The 20,588-nt window shown below is 47.7% G+C and overlaps 1 protein-coding gene across 1 annotated transcript in view; it reads left to right on the top strand.

The window, feature by feature from the left end:
• ADAMTS16 (ADAM metallopeptidase with thrombospondin type 1 motif 16) overlaps nucleotides 1-20,588 on the top strand; it is a 132,506-nt gene that overhangs the window by 102,737 nt on the left and 9,181 nt on the right. Inside the window, exons 19-21 of the mRNA XM_033110716.1 lie at nucleotides 16,420-16,621; nucleotides 16,750-16,944; nucleotides 19,250-19,474. Of these exons, the coding sequence (XP_032966607.1) occupies nucleotides 16,420-16,621; nucleotides 16,750-16,944; nucleotides 19,250-19,474 (622 nt within the window). The remainder of the gene's footprint in view (nucleotides 1-16,419; nucleotides 16,622-16,749; nucleotides 16,945-19,249; nucleotides 19,475-20,588) is intronic.

The following is a 20,588-nucleotide window of genomic DNA, read 5'->3' on the forward strand; positions in this document are numbered from 1 at the left end:
GTGAAGGAAAGCACGTGCCCTCCTGCAGCCTAAGATGAATGAGACCTGGGACGTAGGGTCAACGGCACCATGCTTTCATTCCGATCCTGAACCCCAGCTGGTCACTGCGTTTCCCTCCATGCACTGGTGGCTTTATTCTGACGGTATTTTCTTTACGATTTGCATACATTTCCAGAGGATTGGTCTGTGAGCTTGTGTGCTATCTTTCAATACATAAGTCTTATTTTTTTTTATCTAAGTTTGCTTCCTATTTGTAGTTATTTAATGTGTCTCTACTGCCACTTTTCTAACTTTTGATATATGGGCCTTCTTCTCTTGTTTACCCCTCTCATTATTTAGAAGATGTACAGTATGTGTCTAAATCTAGTTTAGTTACCTATACAACTTAAAATAATACGCGTAAACTACTCTTTTTTTAATTTATTTATCAATGTCACAGATTAAGCTATAACAACCCTGTTGGGCAAAATAAGGCAACTAGCACATTTCTACTTTAAATCTTTGCTCTTCACACTTCAGTTCAGGCCACAATCTTTGTTATAAGTGCAGCTTTCTGATTTCTATTTTTATAATGGTAATTATTAGTATTATTAGAATTAGTAGTAGTAGTATCATAACCTGTGTCCTTTCAATTATAGTAGCTTGTTGATTCTGTTATAATCTTGACCATGATTATTTAAGTTATTTACCTATTTAAATGGATACAGGGACTGCCAGTCTTTTCATACAATAGCTTTCTCATTCTTGAATTCAATAGTTTATATCTGTTCCTGGGCAACAGGAGTATGTTTCAAGGAGATTTTTCCGAGAAGAATAATTAAATCATGGATCTCCTAACTCCTTGCATACCTGGGAGTGCCCTTCTGTTGCTTCTCTTCTCACTCCCTTGAATGTCTTCCTGTCATCTTACCTCTTCCTTGATGCCTTGGTTCATAGAATTCTGACTCTCTTTTCAATTTCTGACAGTGTAATTTATTTGTAAAATTGTATTTGATAAAAGTCTTCTTCCAGAATATTTTCTTATTGTCTTCATCTTTCTTTTGAATGTTGTATGTCCTTTTTGCATGTACATTTTGGTAGGGGTAAGGTTGCTCTATAATCATCCATGGACATTTTTTTTTTCTCCTGAGCTCAGTTCTGATCCAGGCATTTGCGTCTAAGCCTTTCATAGCTTTCAATGGACCTGGTGTCTTTCCTCCTGGCCTTGTTCCTGCAGCATCCATGTTCCAAGTATTTAATGGAGCCAATACAGATGATTTGCTGGGTGAGCAGTCCTCTTGTTTTGGTTCTTTTCACTACATTCACCAGTTCTCAGCCATTTATTTGTTTTTGGGAAAAAGGAATCTCTGTATTCCTTCACTTGTACCATCTTTCCCAAAGTCTCTACCATGACTTTTAATGTAAAAAGAGAACATTTCAGAAAGATGTGCTTTCTTTATAAAGCTACCAAAGTGGTGTGGCCCGCCTGGGGCTACCAAAGATGTTAACTCAGAATCTGGTCTGTAGAGGGAGGACCAACAGCATTGCTTATCTCTGCAGACAGTACTGTCCTCCTGCCTGCAGCAGGGATGCTTGCAAAGGGGTTCTCCAGGACTGGCCGTCAGCCACACTGTCCTAGTGGCTGTTGTGACCCCTATTTGTGACGTGCCTCCAGCTGGCCTCTGAGTGGTGGGCCTCAGGTGGTCCAGGGCATAGGTGTCAGGCCAGGGCCCTCCACAGGTATCCTGGCTCCACCACGTGCTCCTGCATGTCCTTGAGGACATTACTTGGTATTTCTGTGCCTTGGTTTCCTGTCTCTGAAATGGGTATAATAACCATACCTACCATATAGATTGTTTTCTGAGAATTAAAGAGTGAGGACAGATAGAACACCTTGTTACCTAGTGATCATTACTAGTATTACTGGAACTCAGTAGATTAGAAGGCTTTGGGATTTGATGCGTCAGCCCTCTTCATCTGGCTGTAGACTGTCCGGGACTTGGAAAATATAGCAGTTTCTCGAGGACAGGGAGATTTCACACAGCCTGGCTCATGCCATGTAATGCCTATTAGACTGTAATACACAGTGCATCACGCATGAGACTGTGTTCAGCCCTCTACTGGTCTCACCATTCTCACGCCTTTATTTGTTCTTCTCCAGGAGACCCTTTTCTTCTGTTCAAGGAATTGGATTTCCCACAGAGCTCTTTGCTTTGTCTGTGAAGACTAATGCAATTCTCTCATGGCTACTTGTGCATATGTAGACCTTACATCATAGGGGCAGTTAAAGAGAGATATCATAGTACTGTCTAAACTACCCAGACATCGTTTTTATGTGCTGCATATGATATTTCAGCGTAAATTATCATAAATGCTATACCGGTTGGCTGCTGTCCCGATTTGAGTCATTTAAAACAGCTGAACTAGAGAATGAGCTCTTTAAAGAAGGAGCTGTTCTCTGTCCCAACTCACTGGAAGAATATGGAGCGTATGTCAAACCATTTAGAGATAAAATATTTTCTCATGCTCATATACATACTGTGAATACCATTGAATCATGAGGCTCTTTTGCAATACAGGCTAATAAATTATACCATCATAATGAAGCAAATATTATTAACGAGCGTAGTGCATCCCCACTCACATTCCCAGTCTTCTCGCCTCAATGCTGGTAAGAACAGTCATAGATAAGTAGGACGTTTACCGCCTGCCTCACCTGATTAGTGTTGTGACACAGTATCTGAATCTAAAGAACGCAACAGTATTTAACTAAATAATTATTTAGTTGACTCAGGAAATAACTAGCATTATTTAATTAAAAATTTTAAAGTACTAGACTCTTTCAGTATTTACTAATATATACGACTCACCAGATGGGGAAAAAATATTCAACCAATGGGTACCTCAGATGTAGTAAGAAAATAAGAAATAGCTATTCTGTGGGTGTCTTGAAGAAGAATGACTGCACCTGCAAAAGATGGTTGTACAGGGACGGGAGCCACGAGGTTACATAAATGTTGTTCCACATACTCTGAACGTTCCTTTCCTGGGTCCCATTAATCTCCTCCCAGTGCCACAGTGAGAACTCATCCCGCAGGAAATGGAATGTTCCAGGCTTACTGAGAAAGATGGCCCCTCATCAAGTGTTCACTGGGTGATTCTGGCCGTCACCTGGCCTCATGGCATCTATTGGCCAGAACAGTTGTCTACAGCATGTGGTGCCTTCACATCTGCACCTCGGGCTGGACGCTGTTTGGCAGCTTAAAAGACAGCTGAGAGATTCTTAGAAACCATGGTAAAAGAGCAAGTCCCTCCGTCATGCTGCAGAAACTGCAGTAAATATTTGGATGCCTTGCCTGGACCCCTCTGTGGAGGTCTATGCCTTATGCTCCCCGTTGTTCAGTTGTCATCACTGCTGTCACAGGTGTAGGGGTGAAAGGAAAGTAATGAGATTGCCAGTCTGGGTCTGGTTCTATGTGCTAACCACTCAAAGTGATGTGGCTTCCTCATAGACTCAGGTGGTGGGACCGCATGGCACAGTGTTCTTACTGTCTTTCCTTATTACCTGAAGGCAGTGAAGGTGCCTGAAACTCTGCGCAGGACAGTGACACTGATTTCATCCCGGTGTCAGTTTACTTCCAGAGGTGACCTGTGTAAAATACGGATTAAATCTGTTTCATTGCTTTCTCTCTTAAAATCCACTGAATGTATGGCAATTCCTGTAAACCCACTCATGGCCCTAACTGACCAGACTTACTTGGCCCAGACCCTAGCTGTGCCCCCCAGTGCTTGAGTGCAAAAGCCGCAGGAACTGAAGGGCTGGGGTCCAAGCCCAAACCGTCCAGACAGCCTGGACGAGGCCACCTGGAGAGCATTCTTAGAAAACTGACTCATGAGTCTGGAGAAGATCATTTCAAAGTATTTATCTAGGAATGAACATCCAAGAAATCCTAAAGCGAAATGCCAGAAAAACCTGAAACTGTAGAAGGAGTGATGCCATCATTTTAAAATTCTCATAAAAGGAAGCCGTGGTGGGGAGAGTTCAACCTCTGGAGTAGAACAGGAAACTGACATTCCCCCCACCCCGCCCCCCCAAAAAAGATGAGGATCTGAAGAAAGTTAGCTGGAACACAGTGGTTAGTGAATCTTCCCTAACTTACAGTACATTTTGCACCTTAAATGCTTGCTAAACCATGTCCTCTGGGAAGCTCACTCATTTTAAAAGGAAGACAAATGAACCACAGTTGTGAAATGTTTACATTCATGTGAGATGCACAAGCTTTCCCCAGAGCACCACTAATAGGCTTTCTTGAGAGGCACGAGAAGATATTTCAGATGTCATAGAAAATCTGGGTGTCCGGCTGACTAAGGGAAAGTGTTTGGAGAGGGCATGGCCCTGACTAAGTATTTCCACACTGATTCAATACCGAATCATTAAGGACCTTTCAAAGCACTGCTCTGTATGGATAATTCGCCATAAAGTAGAAATAGACAACTTCGACCAGTAGCAATAAATTCTACACTTATGTGTGTGTGAAATAGATACGCATGACAAACTTCGCAACTATCCAATTAAGATATGTAATTCCCACAAAAGTCCTAAACATACACATTTTTTCCAGGACATTTTAGAGCTAAGCAATATCAGGTAGCTACCTCACATTAGATTTTCCTGAGCTAGAAAGCCAGCCTTGCAGAGCCGAATTCATTGAGCAGCACACAGCAGAGTGAGTTTTCTTCCTGGCCCTCGACGGTAACATCGGCCATCAAGCACCCGAGCGCCTATACAAAAGACTCTCACCATCTCCATGCCTCAGTTTCCTCATCTGTCAAATGGGAGTTCTAACAGCACCTCCCCCTGGCTTGTGAAATGGGATCATGTGTGAGAACAGATTAATCGGTGGTGTAAACAGTCAGAATAGCACAGGGTGCAGAGCAGGCCCTGGGTGTGTGTGCAAAGGGATACAAACCAGCCCGAAGCTGGACTCATTGGGCTTAAACCCCAGCACGCACCACTTACATGACCTTTCTGCACTTCACTTGTGTCCTCTGCAAAGTGGAATGAATGGCACCCACCTCATTGGTTCATGAGGGGAGTTAAAACAGTAAATGGCTCTCAAAAGCTTGGAGCTTCGGTGTCGCTATTGTTGAATTGTGAGGTGCTGCTGGCTCCTTCCCTGTTTCTGTGGTATCGGAAGCCCTCTGTTCCAGGCCTCCTCCTTTCTCTCTAAGGTTTGGAAATATTTCCTTAGAACTGCGAGATTTAACATGTAGAGCTTTTTGTTGTTGTGCTGTTGTTGTATTATTAACATCTGCCTGCTGCAACAAGGCTGTTTGTCCAATTTCTCCCAGGCATCTGCTTTGGCTGCACTTAAAATAGGTGCAAGGGCCCAGCCTTGAAAAGGCATCCTGGCTACTGCCCACATACCCATTGCTTCCCAGTTTGTGCAGAGGTGCTTAATCCTATTGTTCCTAAACAGAACTGGTTAAATCCGGGTTAGCAAACTATGGCTCCCGGAGCCCAGTGCAGCCCACGGCCTGCATCTATGCATGGGATTTTATTGGAAACACAGGCACGCCCACTCGTTCCCACATGGTCTCTGGCTACTTTTTCATTGTCACGGCAAGGCTGAGTGGTGCAACGCAGGTCACGTGGCCCACCGGCCTAAAATATTTACTAACTGGCCATTTTGTACAATGTTTGCCAACTCCTGGGCTAGATGAAAAAGTTTTCCAAGCAAAATGAGAATCTTAATAGAAAATAATGTCTCCATTCTCTTTCACCTTTTTTCAGGGCAAAATAACAGTGTTAATGTTATTGCAGCAATGTATTCCAAATAGTCCAGAAAACCTGAACCTACTGTAGGTCTGCAGTCGTCCTGTCATTTGTGTGTATCTTTTAGAGTGATTTCCATGATGTATTCATTAGCATATTGATCCTCTCAGCAATTTGGGTAACATGATTTATGTTTTCTCAATTAGGAAAATTGGTGTGTCTTCAGGATAGGAGAGTTGCTCTAAATGAAAAAGTAGATTAAGTTTGGAGTCATCTGATGACTCTAAGCTCATGCAAGCTCATGTTCATACAGCTAGTGTTTGCCCAAAGTGTGTCATTTCCTAGCCAGCTGTCAGAATGTGGAAGTGTTGGGAGCAGCCTTGCAGTTACATTCTCTGAAGGAAATGGAAGAACCACTTCTCCTCTGGGAATACTGCTTCGTAACATGTTGCCTCAAAGCCACTCAAGAAGGCCTAAGATGTTCCTTCTGACCATGACTCAGAGGCTTCAGCAGCGTCTCTCAGTTCTTCACGTACCTAACTGCCTTTTGTCTTTGAGAGACGGGCTTTGTAAGAGGGACTGGCAGTGATGCCTTGTCACCTATGAACCTTCCCAGTATAGGACCTGACCGCCAGGCTCCTCCTCAGTGACTTCAGGCTTTTGTCCTTTCCTCAGGTGAGACAAACCCATGTCCAGGCCTTTCCAACATCTCGAATTGACTTTAGCATAACTGAGATAGCATTCCTTTCCTTGCTTTAGATAGAAATAAATGCAGTCAGTTACCTTTCCTCAGAGGCATTTTTTCCCCCTATTCCTGCCTCCTTCCCTCCACCCCCATTCTTGGACCCAGTTCTAAAATTTCTCAATAATTCTAAGAGTGAATGGTCTAAAACTGCTTACTTTCAACATCAGGATCCCTTTATCACATTTTTTTTACCCATCACTTAGAGGTAATACAACAGAATAAATGGGCATGTCTCTGTGATATTTTTTTTTTGCTTTTTTGCTTTTTAAAAATTCATATTTACTAGTCAGGTCTTTATCAGCTTTGCATTGATTTTCAAAAAGTACATATACAATAAGGTCACTGCAGTGGGAAGCATGGCATTCTCTCTGCTTGTATGTTGGGCAGACAGACTGAGGGGCTGAGCTGACGGAGCCACGTGGACTGTACGCCAGTGACCTCACTCCCCAGGTGACGGTTGAGGAGCAGAGGGGAGGGGGAGTAGGAGGACGAGATGGAGGAGTTCCGTAATGAGACACGTGGCCAACCCTTCAGCAGCACTCACTCTGCAGGAGCCACCCCTCTGCCCATCACCGCGTGGAGCAGGGACTGTGGTCACCTGAGCTTTGCAGACAAGGAAGTGGAGGCCACCTTCAGTGGTTTCCCAAAGGTCATACAGTTGGGGAAGGTGGAGCCAGGATTGGAACCCGGGCAGCCTGACTGCAGTGCCGCTTTTCCACCCCACCCCACACCCCCTACTCTGGGTCAGACCCAGGAACAGCATCCCTGGGACATCTTCAAGCTGGGGCCATGGATGGTCCAGAGCAGAGTTTCACAAAACACTCTGATGTAGAGTCATATTGGCACATGGCTGTAATCTTGTGAATATCCATAGGCAAAAGCAAATCCCCTCAAACACAGATTCATTAGGGCAAACCCTTAGGAACGTTTTAAGGATGTTACTATGTTTAACTGATAACACACCTCCGTGTCTGTGACATGAGAGTAGTGATATTTATTGTCAGTTTGTCAAGTATTCAGCATTTTGCATATGCTCAGACCTGTAAGAGTCACAAAGGCACTGATCGAATGCCAAATTGTGAAACACAGGTTTTGTAGACAGACAGACAGAATGGCCGCCTCTGCTGGGACAAACTCACCTCCACAGCCATAGCCAGGCTACTACCTCTCATGTTTGCAGCCTCGGAAGCCTCTGGCTGACTTTCCCGCCACGAGTCTAGCTCTCTGTCTCTTACCCATTCTGCAATGGCCATGGCCTTCCTAAAATACAAACCCAACATACACACTCCTCTATGTCAAGCTGTCCATGCCTCTTTACTGTCATTTGCTTGGAACCCGAATCCTATTGCATGGCATCCCGATCCCCTAGAACCAGTCTCTTCAAGTGCTCTGTCCTTTGAGCCCATGTCCCGGAGATACTAAACTTCTTGACTTGCTGTTGCTGACTCTCTCACATTGGCTTTCTGTTTGCCTTTCTAAGCATTTCAGGGCTGGGAGGGGGGAGTCTAAGCGATTCAGCAGTGGTCCCCAAGTCCTGAGAACATGCAGCATCCTTGTATCCTTCCTTCTCGTGGATTTTCAATGTGCTTGTCTGTGTGTGTGTGTGTGTGTGTGTGTGTGTGTGTGTTTGTGTCGACAGATTTCAAGGAACTGGCTCATGGAGTTATAGAGGCTGACAAGTCCCAAATATGTGAATGAGTCAGCAGGCTGGAGACCCAGGGAAGAGTTGATTCTGTAGTTCAAATCCAAAGGCCGTTGGCTAGCAGAATTCCCTCTTCTGGAAAGGTCAGTTTTTTTCCTAGTAAGGCCTGCAACTGATTGGACAAGGCCCACCCACACTATGGAGGGCAATCCACTTTACACAAAGTCTGCTGATGTAAATGTTAACCACTTCTGCAAAAGTACCTTCACAGGCACATCGGGAATAATGTCTGAGCAAATAGCCAGGTGCTGTGGCCCAGTCGAGCTGACATATGAAATGAATCACCGTAGACCTGGATTCAGCCCGACGTACAGGAATGCAGCTTTGTTGGACAATCAGGAAGTAGGATCTGTGATTTGCTGAGAGGTAGGAAGGGCTGGGGAGGGAAGCCAAGGGGTCCCAATGCCTGCATTGGCCACGCAGGGCAGCAGGGTGAAGTCGGGGACTGTTGGCTCAGGCTCCCATCACAGCCAGACAGAGATGCTCTGTGAGCTGGGTGACAGGTGAGGATCTTAACGGCGAGGATTTGGGTGTCTCACCAGGTAGAAGAAAAGCTCTTATTCAACCTACTGAGATAAAAAGTAGATTAAGGGGAAAACATTTAAAAATACATATGCACACACACACACACACACACACACATACACACACACACACACACACACACACAATATGTATCTTTATTTTCACTTAAAATACATGCATATGCCTCCATTCACTAATTGTTTCAGTTATGGCCAAGGCTTATTTTGACAGGGATTTGCCTAATAAAGACCTCAGTTGATTATTTGTATTAAATATGCCCAACACTTACGATGTCTAGTTTGAGTTTCTTTCAAGAAGGGCGAAACTGGTCCCATTCATCCAAGGGCAAAGTTATTTTTACTTTCTAATTTTTTCTCTCTATTTTCCGTGGGCCTCAGCCACGCCTGAGCCGGCAGCAGTTCCGTGTAACGACTGGCCCCACTGAGTCACCCAGAGATCCAGCTTCGTTTTCATAGAATGAGCTGCCTCATTTGTCTTGCTCACATTGCATCAGGCTACACCAACCTACTTACATCACGTAATTCCAGAGTAAGCTGGCAGAAGCCGGTGAGGACGCGGGCTCGGCGGGTCCCGAGTGCTCCTGTGTGTCCCCGGGGGCAGCAAAAGGATGTGGAAAGCCGTGGGCAAGAGTGGCGCTCCCCCGGCGCTCAGCGTGGTGTGGGCGGCGGCCGGTGGTTTCACCAAGAGAATGGGGCAGCCCCTGAGTCTGACCAGTCAGTTCAGATGAGTAACGAAGAGAGCTGCTCCTGAGGTAGGAGCAGTGAATGTGGTGTCCAGAGAGGAGCAGAACAGAGTGGAGGGTCCCAGGACAGAAACCGACCCAGGACTGTCCCTCGGCTTTCTCCTTCTTAGGTCAGACAACTGCAGAGCCCCATGGAGGACGTTATTTTGGTCCTGCCCAGTAGAAAACCACCTGCCTGCTTGGGTGGCAGGGTGTTTATGTATAAAAGGGATTTTTGTACCCCAAAGATGTCCCCAGGCATGAATTCCTCCACCACAACTTTCGGTGTCCAAGCAAAATGTGAGTTCACCAAGACCTTGCACCATGGAGAGACATCAGCGGGTAGGCATATCTCCCCAGCTCTCCAGCTGGCTGACTGGAGGGCTTAGAAGAGTGTCGTCAGTATTGGGCAGGGTTACCTTTACTTCTCAGAGCTCTTCATTTCAAGGTTGGACCGGTCAGTGTACAGGAAGCAGCTCCTTGGCCGCTTTGGTTCTGGGGGGGACTTCCTTTGGGAGGGAACGTGAGCTTGTGTGAGTTTGCTCGCCCAGAAGGCCAGTTGCTGGATCCTCGGCCAGGAACTGCGCCAGAGCACACTGTCAAAAACCAGGAGGGCTGGTCCACCGAGGACCCTGAGAGGGCTTGTCTGCTGCACCAGTGACAGGAAATCAAGGTATCTCCCTTCCCCCAGAAGAACCTATTCCCCAGGCTCCCACCCCCAAGTTTTATTGGCACTGTCTAGTTAACTATCACAATAGTGACAAAATAACATCACTACAACTTTCCTCTTAGGGGAGGGAAGGCAATGCCCAACTGCAGGTGCAGTGCCTGGGACTGCCCTAAAGAGCGGGATGTTCCCAAGCCTGGTAATCCTGACCACCAGGCTGGGGAAGGGAGGGCTTTGTAAACATTCCGATTCCTGAGCCCTACTCCAGATTTGCGATTCCTGCAGAATGGAGGAGAGACCAGGAATGCTAGGTGTGTGAGAGCCCCACCAGCAGCTGCGATTTGGGCAGCACTGCCGTAGCTCCTGCTGGATCCCAGGCAGACAGACCAGGGTCGTTTCAGCCCCTCTGCACTATCCTTGGGCACTGGTCAAGTGGAGGGAGGTATCTGCTGTTCAGGCAGTACTGAATTTCAGTTGCAGTCTGGTCGGGATTTTTAATTTCTCTGCTATATGCAGTCACCTTCCAGTTTTTCTACTCCATAGCAACGGTGCTTGTGATAGAAACAGGTGGCTCCATGGATGTTGAATGGGTGTGGAACAGGAGCACAAGGGAGTCGTCCTCCCCACGTTGGAATTTGAGGATGGAAAAGACACTCATTCTTTCCAGCCAAGTAGGGGTGAACACTGAGGTCGGCACTGTGGGGGCTCCTGGCCCCTCCTGTTTGCATCTTCTGCTCCCTCTGTGCCTGTCCTGTCCTGGCTTCTTGAGGCTCAGTTGCCCAGACGTAAGATAAGTGCTAAAGTCCATCATCTCCGAAGTCCTTCCCAGCTCTAACACTCAGCCTCTTTTTCCCAATTTTCCACGGAAACTGGGCAGAGGTGCAGCCTCACAGAGAAGAACCTCATTGTCGTTTGAATCTAATGATTTCCCCTTCACTTTTTATGAGCTGGTTTTTCATCCAAGTTAATGGACTGCAAACGCCGTCAGTGGTCTGCAGAGAGAAACACCTTCAGAAGAAGGATTTTTGCTGAAACAGGGAATTGGTGAGGCTGTTTGGGTCAGTGATGTCAGTTTCTATGGTCTCCGTGTCCCTCATAATTCCATTTTTCCTCTTTCCTCATGTAAACAAAAGCTCTGTAGATCTTACTGATTCTTCTGAAGATAATACCTGAGGACGGGATGGTGCGACAGGTAAATCTGGTCAATAGCATGTGGCCCCCGAATAGTAAAAATGTGCATACTTTGGCTTCTCACCATCTATAAAATTAACGCCCATAGTGTTTCCTTTGGAGGGAACTTTTGATGTCCGTCACTTTGGTGTGGTGTGATTCACAGGAGAAATGCTGCATTTGAAGGTGAAAAACACCTCAGTGCCTCTGTCTGGCTCATTACAAATCTCCCCTTCAGTTTTACAAGTCCAGGGAGGGGTTTGACTTTTGAAGCCGAACAGAAGAAGTAACTGTCAGGTTGCAGCTTCCAAGTGCTGATGACAAAGGTCTGCTGTCCCCACCCAAGTCCCTGTTTTCGGAAGCCTGGCCCCTGTCCTTGCCAACCAGTAGTCAGTAATGGACTCTCAGTTTGGAGGGGAAATTTGGGGCCAGTCCCTGGCATTGGCCCTAGAAAGAAGCCTCTGGAAGACATTGGAAGAGTTCTGATCTACCCAGACAGAGTCCAGAATACCCTGTTAACAGACTGTGGTAGAGGGAGTGAATGAGACTGAGTGTTTGTTCAGCATGCTGGGATCGTGTCTGGTTTTTTGTGTGTTTTTTTTGAGTTTTCAAATATGTATTTATTGTACCAATGAAGAGTCACATTCTGCTTAAAAGTCCAAGAGGCACTTTTCCAAGATACAACTGACAGGAAGGGAGGAGACAGAGATGAAGAAAGATTCTATCCTTTCCAATGCACTTGCTAGTGACCTTTCGATGGGTTTGGAGACTAAGTGTGTTGCTCCAGAAGGCACAGCACAAGAGTGAGTGGAGTCCATCTGTTTATCCAGTGAATCTGGCTACACCGACACCATTCTCTTACTCATTCAGTTACCACGATCACTGGCTCTTTCAGAGCTGAGCTTCTGCCTCTGGACTTGCCTGGAGTGTAGCTGGCATCACGAGACACTGATGAAACATCCTCTGACACAGACCAATAAATAAATTCCAAATCAGAAGATAGGGAAGATGAGCTGAGGGCCTGTGGCCAATGCTCAGACGGGCTCAGAAAGCCAGTTTCTCTCCTTCCCTGTCCTCCCAGCTTCTCTGACCTTGACCGCTGTGTTTTCAGCTAATCATTCTGCCGGCGCTCTTTAAGTCAATGTATTATTTCCCAGTGGAAAAAGCAGATTTTTCAAAGTAGCGTCTGTTTATTGTTGAATGTGCCCTGTTGTTTTTAAAACACTTCGTTTAGAAGAAAAAGGCAGAAGATCTCAAACTGCTTACATGTGTGAAGGTGCTGTAGTGTCCCATGTAGAAAAGGTTCTCTGCCTTCAAGCCTCACACAGCCTGTGCTGTCAGACCACGGCGGCGGCCGCCTTAACCCCCTGGGCCACGGATGTGAGTGTGTGAGTGTCCATGATCACATTTGCAGAGGTTTTTAAAGATCACTTAGGAACATGAACGTGGATGATTTGATTAACAACAGCCTACCTAAAGCCGTGATGGATACACCAACATGTGAAGTCACGTGTGCACAAGCCTGCTGGTGGGGAGCAAGGACATGAACCTAAAGCTGTATTTAACCCCGTCCCTCACTGTGCCCAGAATGCACCGCTGCTGAGCTAAATCCAGCTGCAAGTACCTAATGTCTATCGTACCTTCTTCTAGGGTCATGCTGCAACATGGGTTCTGCGCCGTCATAATTTCATGTCTTTAGTGAGTCATGAAAGACTGCCTCCTAGCAGGTCAAGTTATTACCGAAAACAGAACAGTGCACACTTAGTCTCAAAACTCAAAGAGATTAAACAGAAAAACAAAACTGAAACTAAATTCTGAAAGGAAGCTGCCAGTTACTCGCTCTCCGAGAGACTCCCTGATGCTAAGTCTGTGACAGCCCCTGGATGGCTCTGCTCTGGCGCAGGCCAGCAGCTGGCTCTGGTCCATGCCCAGGGCGGGTGGCCTCTGAGTCTGAATGGTAGCTCTGGAGCATGGCTGCCTGGGTGGCGTTTCATGACAAGGTATCCAAATACCCTTGTTGGAAATGCGCATTTTCAAAGGAAACTTTAAATAACCAAAACTAAAATGTTATTTTTTTTTTTTAAAATGGGGAGGAGAAAGCCGTTTTATTGAGAAGTAATAATAATGACTGGCAATTAGGGATATTGAATCTTGAATAAATGATGCCAGAAAATCCTGCCTAAAGTGTTGAACGACAGCCGTACTTGCTATCCACTTTGGGGCAGCACTGAGATTCTTCCCTACAGGTGTGGCTGTGAGGGGACCCTCTTCCAGAAAACCCAGAGGATGGCTGGGTGGCAGAGGCTTCCTGAAGTGCGTAATTCCAGCTGTCTGCTTTGTTCCAACTGGCAAACTTAGGGAAACAGAACAAATAGGTCCCCTGGTCAGCTACGGAGCACACCTTGCAGAAGCTCACAGAATGCTCAGACAGCACGGAAGCTTGTGTGCATTTTTACTCATGAGCTGAAATCAAGACATTTCCCCAGAGCTCTGCCCATGAAACAAAACAGACACTGGCGTTTCCACATGCCTTGTGAATGACCTTTGTTCAGGACGATTTCTTAATGGATGCAGTTAAGAGAAGGGAAGAGACTGGATCAACCCCGTTGGAACAGCTTAAAATGGTGGAGACAGAGGGGGTTGAAGAGCCTGAGTGCAGCCAAGGTATCTTTGCAACCCCGGCGTGGACAGCCCAATGATAGTTCATATAGCTATACGGCTGAGAGAGTAAATGCAAGGAATTAGAGAAAACATAAAAACAACAGGAGGCAACCAAGAGGTTCCAAGTGCAGAAGCATCACAGCCATGAGGAGGCACAATTTCACAATGAGGATCCATAATTTACAGTTTAATGTGAAACAAAAAGGGGTGATTTTATTCCCGGTGAAAAATGGAAGCATTTCCACAGTTGATACAGAAAGGACCCGACATTCTTTGTTTTCTCATGTGAATCAAACTATCTATTACAGTTATTTTGTTGTTGTTGTTGTTGTTTTTAATAATTTTCTTAGAAACACAGTAGAGTCAGTTCAGGAGTAACCTTGGCATAAAATGGTTCAAAACTTCTGCAAACAAAAGAGGTGCCACGGGACGTGACAGGGCTGCCTGCTGTGCTGGGGTGAGGTCATTTCTGTGTCCCATCTGGGAGTTGTCAACAGTTTCCCTCTCCTTCCACCACTAAATTATCCTGAGAACTTTCACAAGAGCCTAAAAATTGGCTCTGAGAATCAGACCCTTTTGAGAACTTGAGGAAAGACCTGGACCATTTTGCTCAGAAATCCGGGCAGGGCAGTGCACATAGAAGCGGCAGTCTCGGGTTGTTCCCGGCTCCCCTGGAGCAGGAACACATCCCTTTCTGCCTGTGTTGCCTTATTTAGGTATGCATCTATCTTGGTCCACACCATGAGGTGTTAGAGACTGAAACTATGTGTGCACAGAGGCTTTGCAGTGTAAGAACATGCTGGTTGTACACACTGACGTCTCAAAGTGCTGGATTTAAAAGTTGCATATACTGTTTGCCCACAATGGTGTTTAAAAATATATATTATGTATGTATGTATGTATGTATAATGTGTGTATCATATATGTATTGTGTGTTATGTATGTGTGTATTATGTGTGTATTGTGTATATATGTGTTATATATGTATTGTGTGTATGTATTATGTGTGTAGGTATTATGTATGTGTTGTGCATGTATCATGTATGTATGTATTGTGTGTGCATTATGTGTGTATGTGTATTATGCATGTATATATGTATCACATGTGTTGTATTATGTATGTGTATTATGTATGCATGTGTGTATTGTGCATGCATGTATCATGTATGTGTGTATGTATGCATTTGTGTATGTCTTATGTGTGTTTGTGTGTGTATTATGTATGTGTGTATTATGTATGTATGTGTGTGTGTTATGTATGTATGTATTTATGTATTTAAACAGAGAGAGTGAGCAGAAGCACATGTGAGGGACTCATCACAGTGGTTTCTCTGGGTAGTTTCTGTCTTTCCTGTTGTGGTTCTCTCTGTGTAACTCGGGGGCACACACTTCAGTCCTCACAAAGCCTCTCCCTTGGCACCGTATCTCTTAGAGTCACCTCACGAGCCCTTGACCGAGCACCCCACTGCTGCTTTGGCTCCTTTGTCCAAGTGTGACCATTGGGGTTCCCCTTGGTGGAAGCGGATGGCCCCAAAGCCCAAGGGTGTACGAGTGTGTGTGTGTGTGTGTGTGTGTGTGTGTGTGCATATATGTGTATATATATATAATATATATATTATCTGTCAAGCCTCTAGACCCAACTGGAAATTGTAGGACGTGCAGAGGACAGAGGGATAGGTTAAGAGATACCATACAGATGTAATTTGCAAAATCCTCTAACCAGAAAAAAAGAAAAAGAAAGCTATGGAGACTGAGTAAAGTGATCAATCCAGTTTCTGTAAAAAATAAAATGAATAGAAAAATAAATGACATTAAGGACAAACCTATAGACTAAAAGAGAGGAAAGACATAAATTGCAGACTCTGGGCTTCATTTGGATTCTGATTCAAACAAGCAGATTAAACTATGACATTTATGACACAATTGCAAATGGAACATTGAATATATGGTAATATTATGGGACATTGTCAGTTTTTTAGATGTCATAATGGTATTGTGGTTATGTTAAAAGGAAAGAAAAAGAATCCTAATCTTTCAGAGATGCATATTGAAAATATATACAGGTCTGGAATATGCTTCAAAATGCTATAGTGCTGGGGCATAAGTTGATAATTATTGAAGTTGGGTGCGTGAGACAAGAAGGCCCTTTATGTTTGTATATGAAGTTTTACATTAACAAAGAAGTTAGAGGGAGGACAGATAAACTGTATTGAAGGTCATTGTTTCCAAGGTGGCCCTGAACTCCAGGGGAGGGCAAAGAATGACAAGCAGGAAAATTAATGAAGGAGCCATTGAGAAGCCAATGGGGCCATGGGGAAACCTCTGGGGCCACTGAAATAATTATGTACAGGTCGACTGCAGATGAGATACCAGCCACTGCCCGGCCAGGCATGGCCTCTCTCCTGGAAAGGCGGCACCATCCCTCATTATAGGTCTCTTTGTCCCTTCCCAGCTGGTCCGTGGGGACCTGGAGCGCCTGCAGCCGGACGTGCGGTGGCGGCACACAGAGCCGAGTGGTCCAGTGCTCTCGGCGAGCTCACTACCGATCCGAGCGGGTCTCCGCCAGCCTGTGCCCGCAGCCCGTCCCCGCGAGCCGCCAGGCCTGCCTCCCCCAGAGCTGCCCGCCCACTTGGAGCACTGGGCCCTGGTCAGAGGTACCTCGGGCAGGGTTGATATGGGGGGTGGCAGCTGGGCCCCCCTGTGGAGCACGGCTGGGCCTGGGACCTCCAGCAAGGCCTGATCCGTTTTTTGCTGGGAGCCAATACTCATTGTCCCTATGCAGTGCTCGCGAACCTGCGGGAAGGGGTGGAGGAAGAGGTCCGTGGCCTGCAAGAGCACCAGCCCCTCCGCCAGGGCCCAGCTCCTGCCCGACGTCCTCTGCAGCTCAGCGCCCAGGCCCAGGACTCACGAAGCCTGTCTGCCTAAGCGCTGCCACAAGCACAAGAAGCTGCAGTGGCTTGTGTCTGCCTGGTCTCAGGTAGGTGTGTTGGGTCCAAACAGAATGGGGTCGACCAGCCCTCCCTTACCTGCTCCCTCCTTACCTGCTCTCACTGCTCCCCGCTCCTTTTCCACCCCTTTTCCACTAAGTCTCTGCCCCCCACCCTGTGGGCTGCAGTCTCTGCAGGCTCCCCACCCCTGGACATGGCTTTAGGCTTCCAGGTCACGTCCTTGAGCAGCCCACTCAGTGGCATCCACAAGGTCATCACTCAGTCGGTGTGGAGCCGAGGATGAGTGGGTGAACTGGGTGCAAGTGTGAGAGTAGGGGGCGAGCAGCTCGCTGACAGTGGGGCCACGGCGACTCCCGTAAGCGATTTCCCGGAAGTGCTTATGAGCAAGAGCAGGAGGAGAGCGCGTTACCTGGAAATCTCGGGACCCATTTCCTGAGACTGGTGTCCATGGCAGCGCTTATGTTTAGGGAAGAAGCCACTCATGTCGGGTTTGCAGGGACCAACACCCTGTGCGCTGAAGGCCGGCGAGCCCCCTTATCTGTACTATTTGGCAACTGTCCTGGCCCTGCTGGCTGGACTAACACTCAGTAACAGGAGTTTGGAGTGTTAAAGGTTTCATGACAACCTTTAGCCCAACTGAAGGCCGAGACAGCACATGAGTAAGTGAGGGTGCAGACAGAGCTGTCAGCTCTGCCCAGCACAGCCTCCCACAGGGGAGGGGCATGGGGACAGCCTGTGCCAGCACAGGCAGCCGCCGCCACCACCACCACCCCACCCCCGCAGCGCGTGTGCAGGGGCTGTCAGAAGCCCCTTAACCGTGGTGTGCATCTTCTCAGAGGTGGAGGTGTCAGTAAACCCCAGAAGGACACCAGGAAGCCAACAGCATAGAGTGACAGCAACACCCCACCAAGCAGGAACCCGTGGGAACGGGTGTTAAGAGCCCTCCTCCCAAATCCCAGGGCTGCCTGTCAGTTCCCGCAGCAGCTGTGGGGAGAAAGTCCCTAGCTCCGTGCCAGACAGGCGTCTCACTCCAGCCCACACCTGGAATGACAGTGTCTGGGATGGCGGCAGGAGTCAGGCAACAAAGGGGTAGCTGTGCCAAGCAGGGCGCCTAACCCTGGTGAGACACTGTCTCGGCTTTCCACTGAAAAGTAAAAGCAAGGTCGCTCACTGAAGCAAGCCTGCAGTGGCTAAGGTGGAACTCCAGGTTCTGTCCCCTGAGCCACAGGAATACCAGGGTCTCCTAGGACTGAATCACAAGGTCTTTAGAAAAGACGTTTCTTCCTGTGCATTTCCCTGGGGGCGTTTCCATGGTGACTCGGGTTGTGTGATCTGTGGGTGGTGTCCAGGTGGGAAGTCCTCACCCCGAATATTTAGCGCACACACACACACACACACACACACACACACACACACACACACACACACGCCCAGCTTCTCTCTCAGGCCATGCCTCAGAATCTCCCAGCTCTGTCTCGGTCTCGGCAGCAGGACACACACAGGCACACCTTTAAGCCACAGCTGAGCATGGGAGAACCCCGGCAGGTGTGGTCACCTGGCTTCCAGACTCTGCAGAAGAGATGGAATCACCTGTCGGGCTCAGCATCACTCACTCCTACGTGAGCCCACAACGCCTGGCGCTGGGACCTCTCTCCCCAATCCCCCAAGCCTGACCCTCTGGTACAATGGTGTACCTTGTGCTTCCATGTCCTCTCTGCCTTACCTGCAGCTGTGGCCTCTGCCTGGCCTGCTGGTTCACCCAGGGCCCCCTGCGCATGCCAGGGTGTCCAGCAGCAGTGATAGCTCAGGCGTGGAGAATACCACAGTGGGTTTGCTCCCCGTGTGTGCTCGTTCTCTTCACGGGGAGCACTGGGCTTTCTGGGAGAAAGGGGTGCTGTGCCCTGTCCGGGTTTGGTCCACCTGCCCTGGTTAAGGGGCCAGCTACACAGTGCAGAAAGGTGGTCTTCATCCCCCAGCTCTGAGCTTCACCTCCTGTCTGATGTGTTAAATTGCACTGCATTCTAATGCCAGTTACAACCCAGCATCTTTATTTCCCAGGGAAATGATAGTTTGGAATTTCTCCTTTTAGGGTTTCTGTTTGCTCTGCCTCTACTTGTGCCCCCAAAGCTAGGCCACCATGGCCTCCAGGTCCTCCTTTTTATGACAGATTCCCTAATGCCTTTAAATGCCAATAAATTCCATTGAATGTTTACACTTGTGTAAATGTTCGAGCTGATAGAATCAGGAGGTAGTTTGACTGAAGGATTTTGTAAAAGGGACAGTCACCTCAGAAGAGGTATTTTTCACCCACGTCTTATTTTCTTTTATTTTCAGTGCTCTGTTACATGTGAACGGGGAACACAGACAAGGTTCTTAAAATGTGCTGAAAAGTACATTTCTGGGAAGTACCGGGAGCTGGCCTCCAAGAAGTGCTGGCACTTGCCACAGCCCGACCTGGAGCTGGAACGTACCTGTGCCCTGTTCCCGTGCCCCAAGCACCCCCTGTTTGCTGCTGCAGGGCCCCCGCGGGCCAGCTGGTTTGCCTCGCCCTGGTCTCAGGTAGGGTGGCTCTGTGTTCACAAGAGCAGGTGGGGAAGGCCTTGCTCCTGACCTTGGCGGCTGGGTCAGGTGGGGGTTTCTGTGAACGTATAAAGCCCACTGAGCCCATCCCTGAACCTTCTCTTCGAGTGGGTGTGGGGACCCACATCCCTGGGTGTGCGTGTGGCTTTCCGAAGAGGGTGATCTGCACACCTTGCCGCATCTTTTAGGGCACGTGCGCTTTGCTCTAAATCATCACCCAATTAAATGTAGGAAAATTTGGTGTTTTTGGCAAAAGCTGGGCAGAATTCTCTGGAGAGGAATGAATGGGGAGGAAATAGAATATGAGGAATGAGTAGGTGGTTGTGAGATTATATTAGGTTAATCACAAGTTAAGTGAGACTAGGAGCCGAGACACCGTGGAGTTGTCACGTCCTGCCTGGGCTCTTGGACAGCACAGCAGCCCCGCCCAGTGAGGTCTGCAGGGTTTGTGTGGCCTTTGGTATCCCTCCCTCCCGCCTCCCTCCACACTTCCTTTGAGTCTAAGGAGAACTCTGCCATTCCTGCTGTTAACCTCCCTCACCTTGTCTCTGCCCCTGGGTGTCCAGCCACCCTCACACTGTCCTCCCCCACCCCCAACCCCGTCCTGTCAGCCTGTGGTTCTGCTCCTACTCCCTCTGTTTCTGATTCCGCCCTGTCCCAGGGCGGCACCCTCACTCCTCTGGCTCCAGGAGGGGCTGACATGTCCCTAAGCCATGCCTGCTGGCCAAACCCTGAGCACTGGCACTGCTTGGGTGTGCCCTGGAGGGGCACATGGGCTTGATCAGTGCCCCCAAGGAAGGGAGGAGCATTTTCTGGCTTTCTAATCTGTTGGCCAGGGAGCCAGCCTTGTTTTGCTCTGCACGTACAGGTCCCATCTCTGATTTTCTCCTTTTTTCTGAGGACTTGAAAGAGCAGGAAGAGGAATGGAGTGTGTGGTGGCGACCAGCCTGTGTCCCCCTCTGTGGGAAGGTCCTAGCACTCTCTCCCTGGAAAGTCCCAGAGAAACTCCCAGGTTCCATACATAGGAATCAAGCCAGTGACAATGGCTGACACCTGCTGAGATCCCCCACCCCCAATGCCCCAGAGATGTGCT

The sequence above is a fragment of the Rhinolophus ferrumequinum genome, chromosome 7 (genome assembly GCF_004115265.2).
Source record: "Rhinolophus ferrumequinum isolate MPI-CBG mRhiFer1 chromosome 7, mRhiFer1_v1.p, whole genome shotgun sequence".
Lineage (NCBI taxonomy): Eukaryota > Metazoa > Chordata > Mammalia > Chiroptera > Rhinolophidae > Rhinolophus > Rhinolophus ferrumequinum.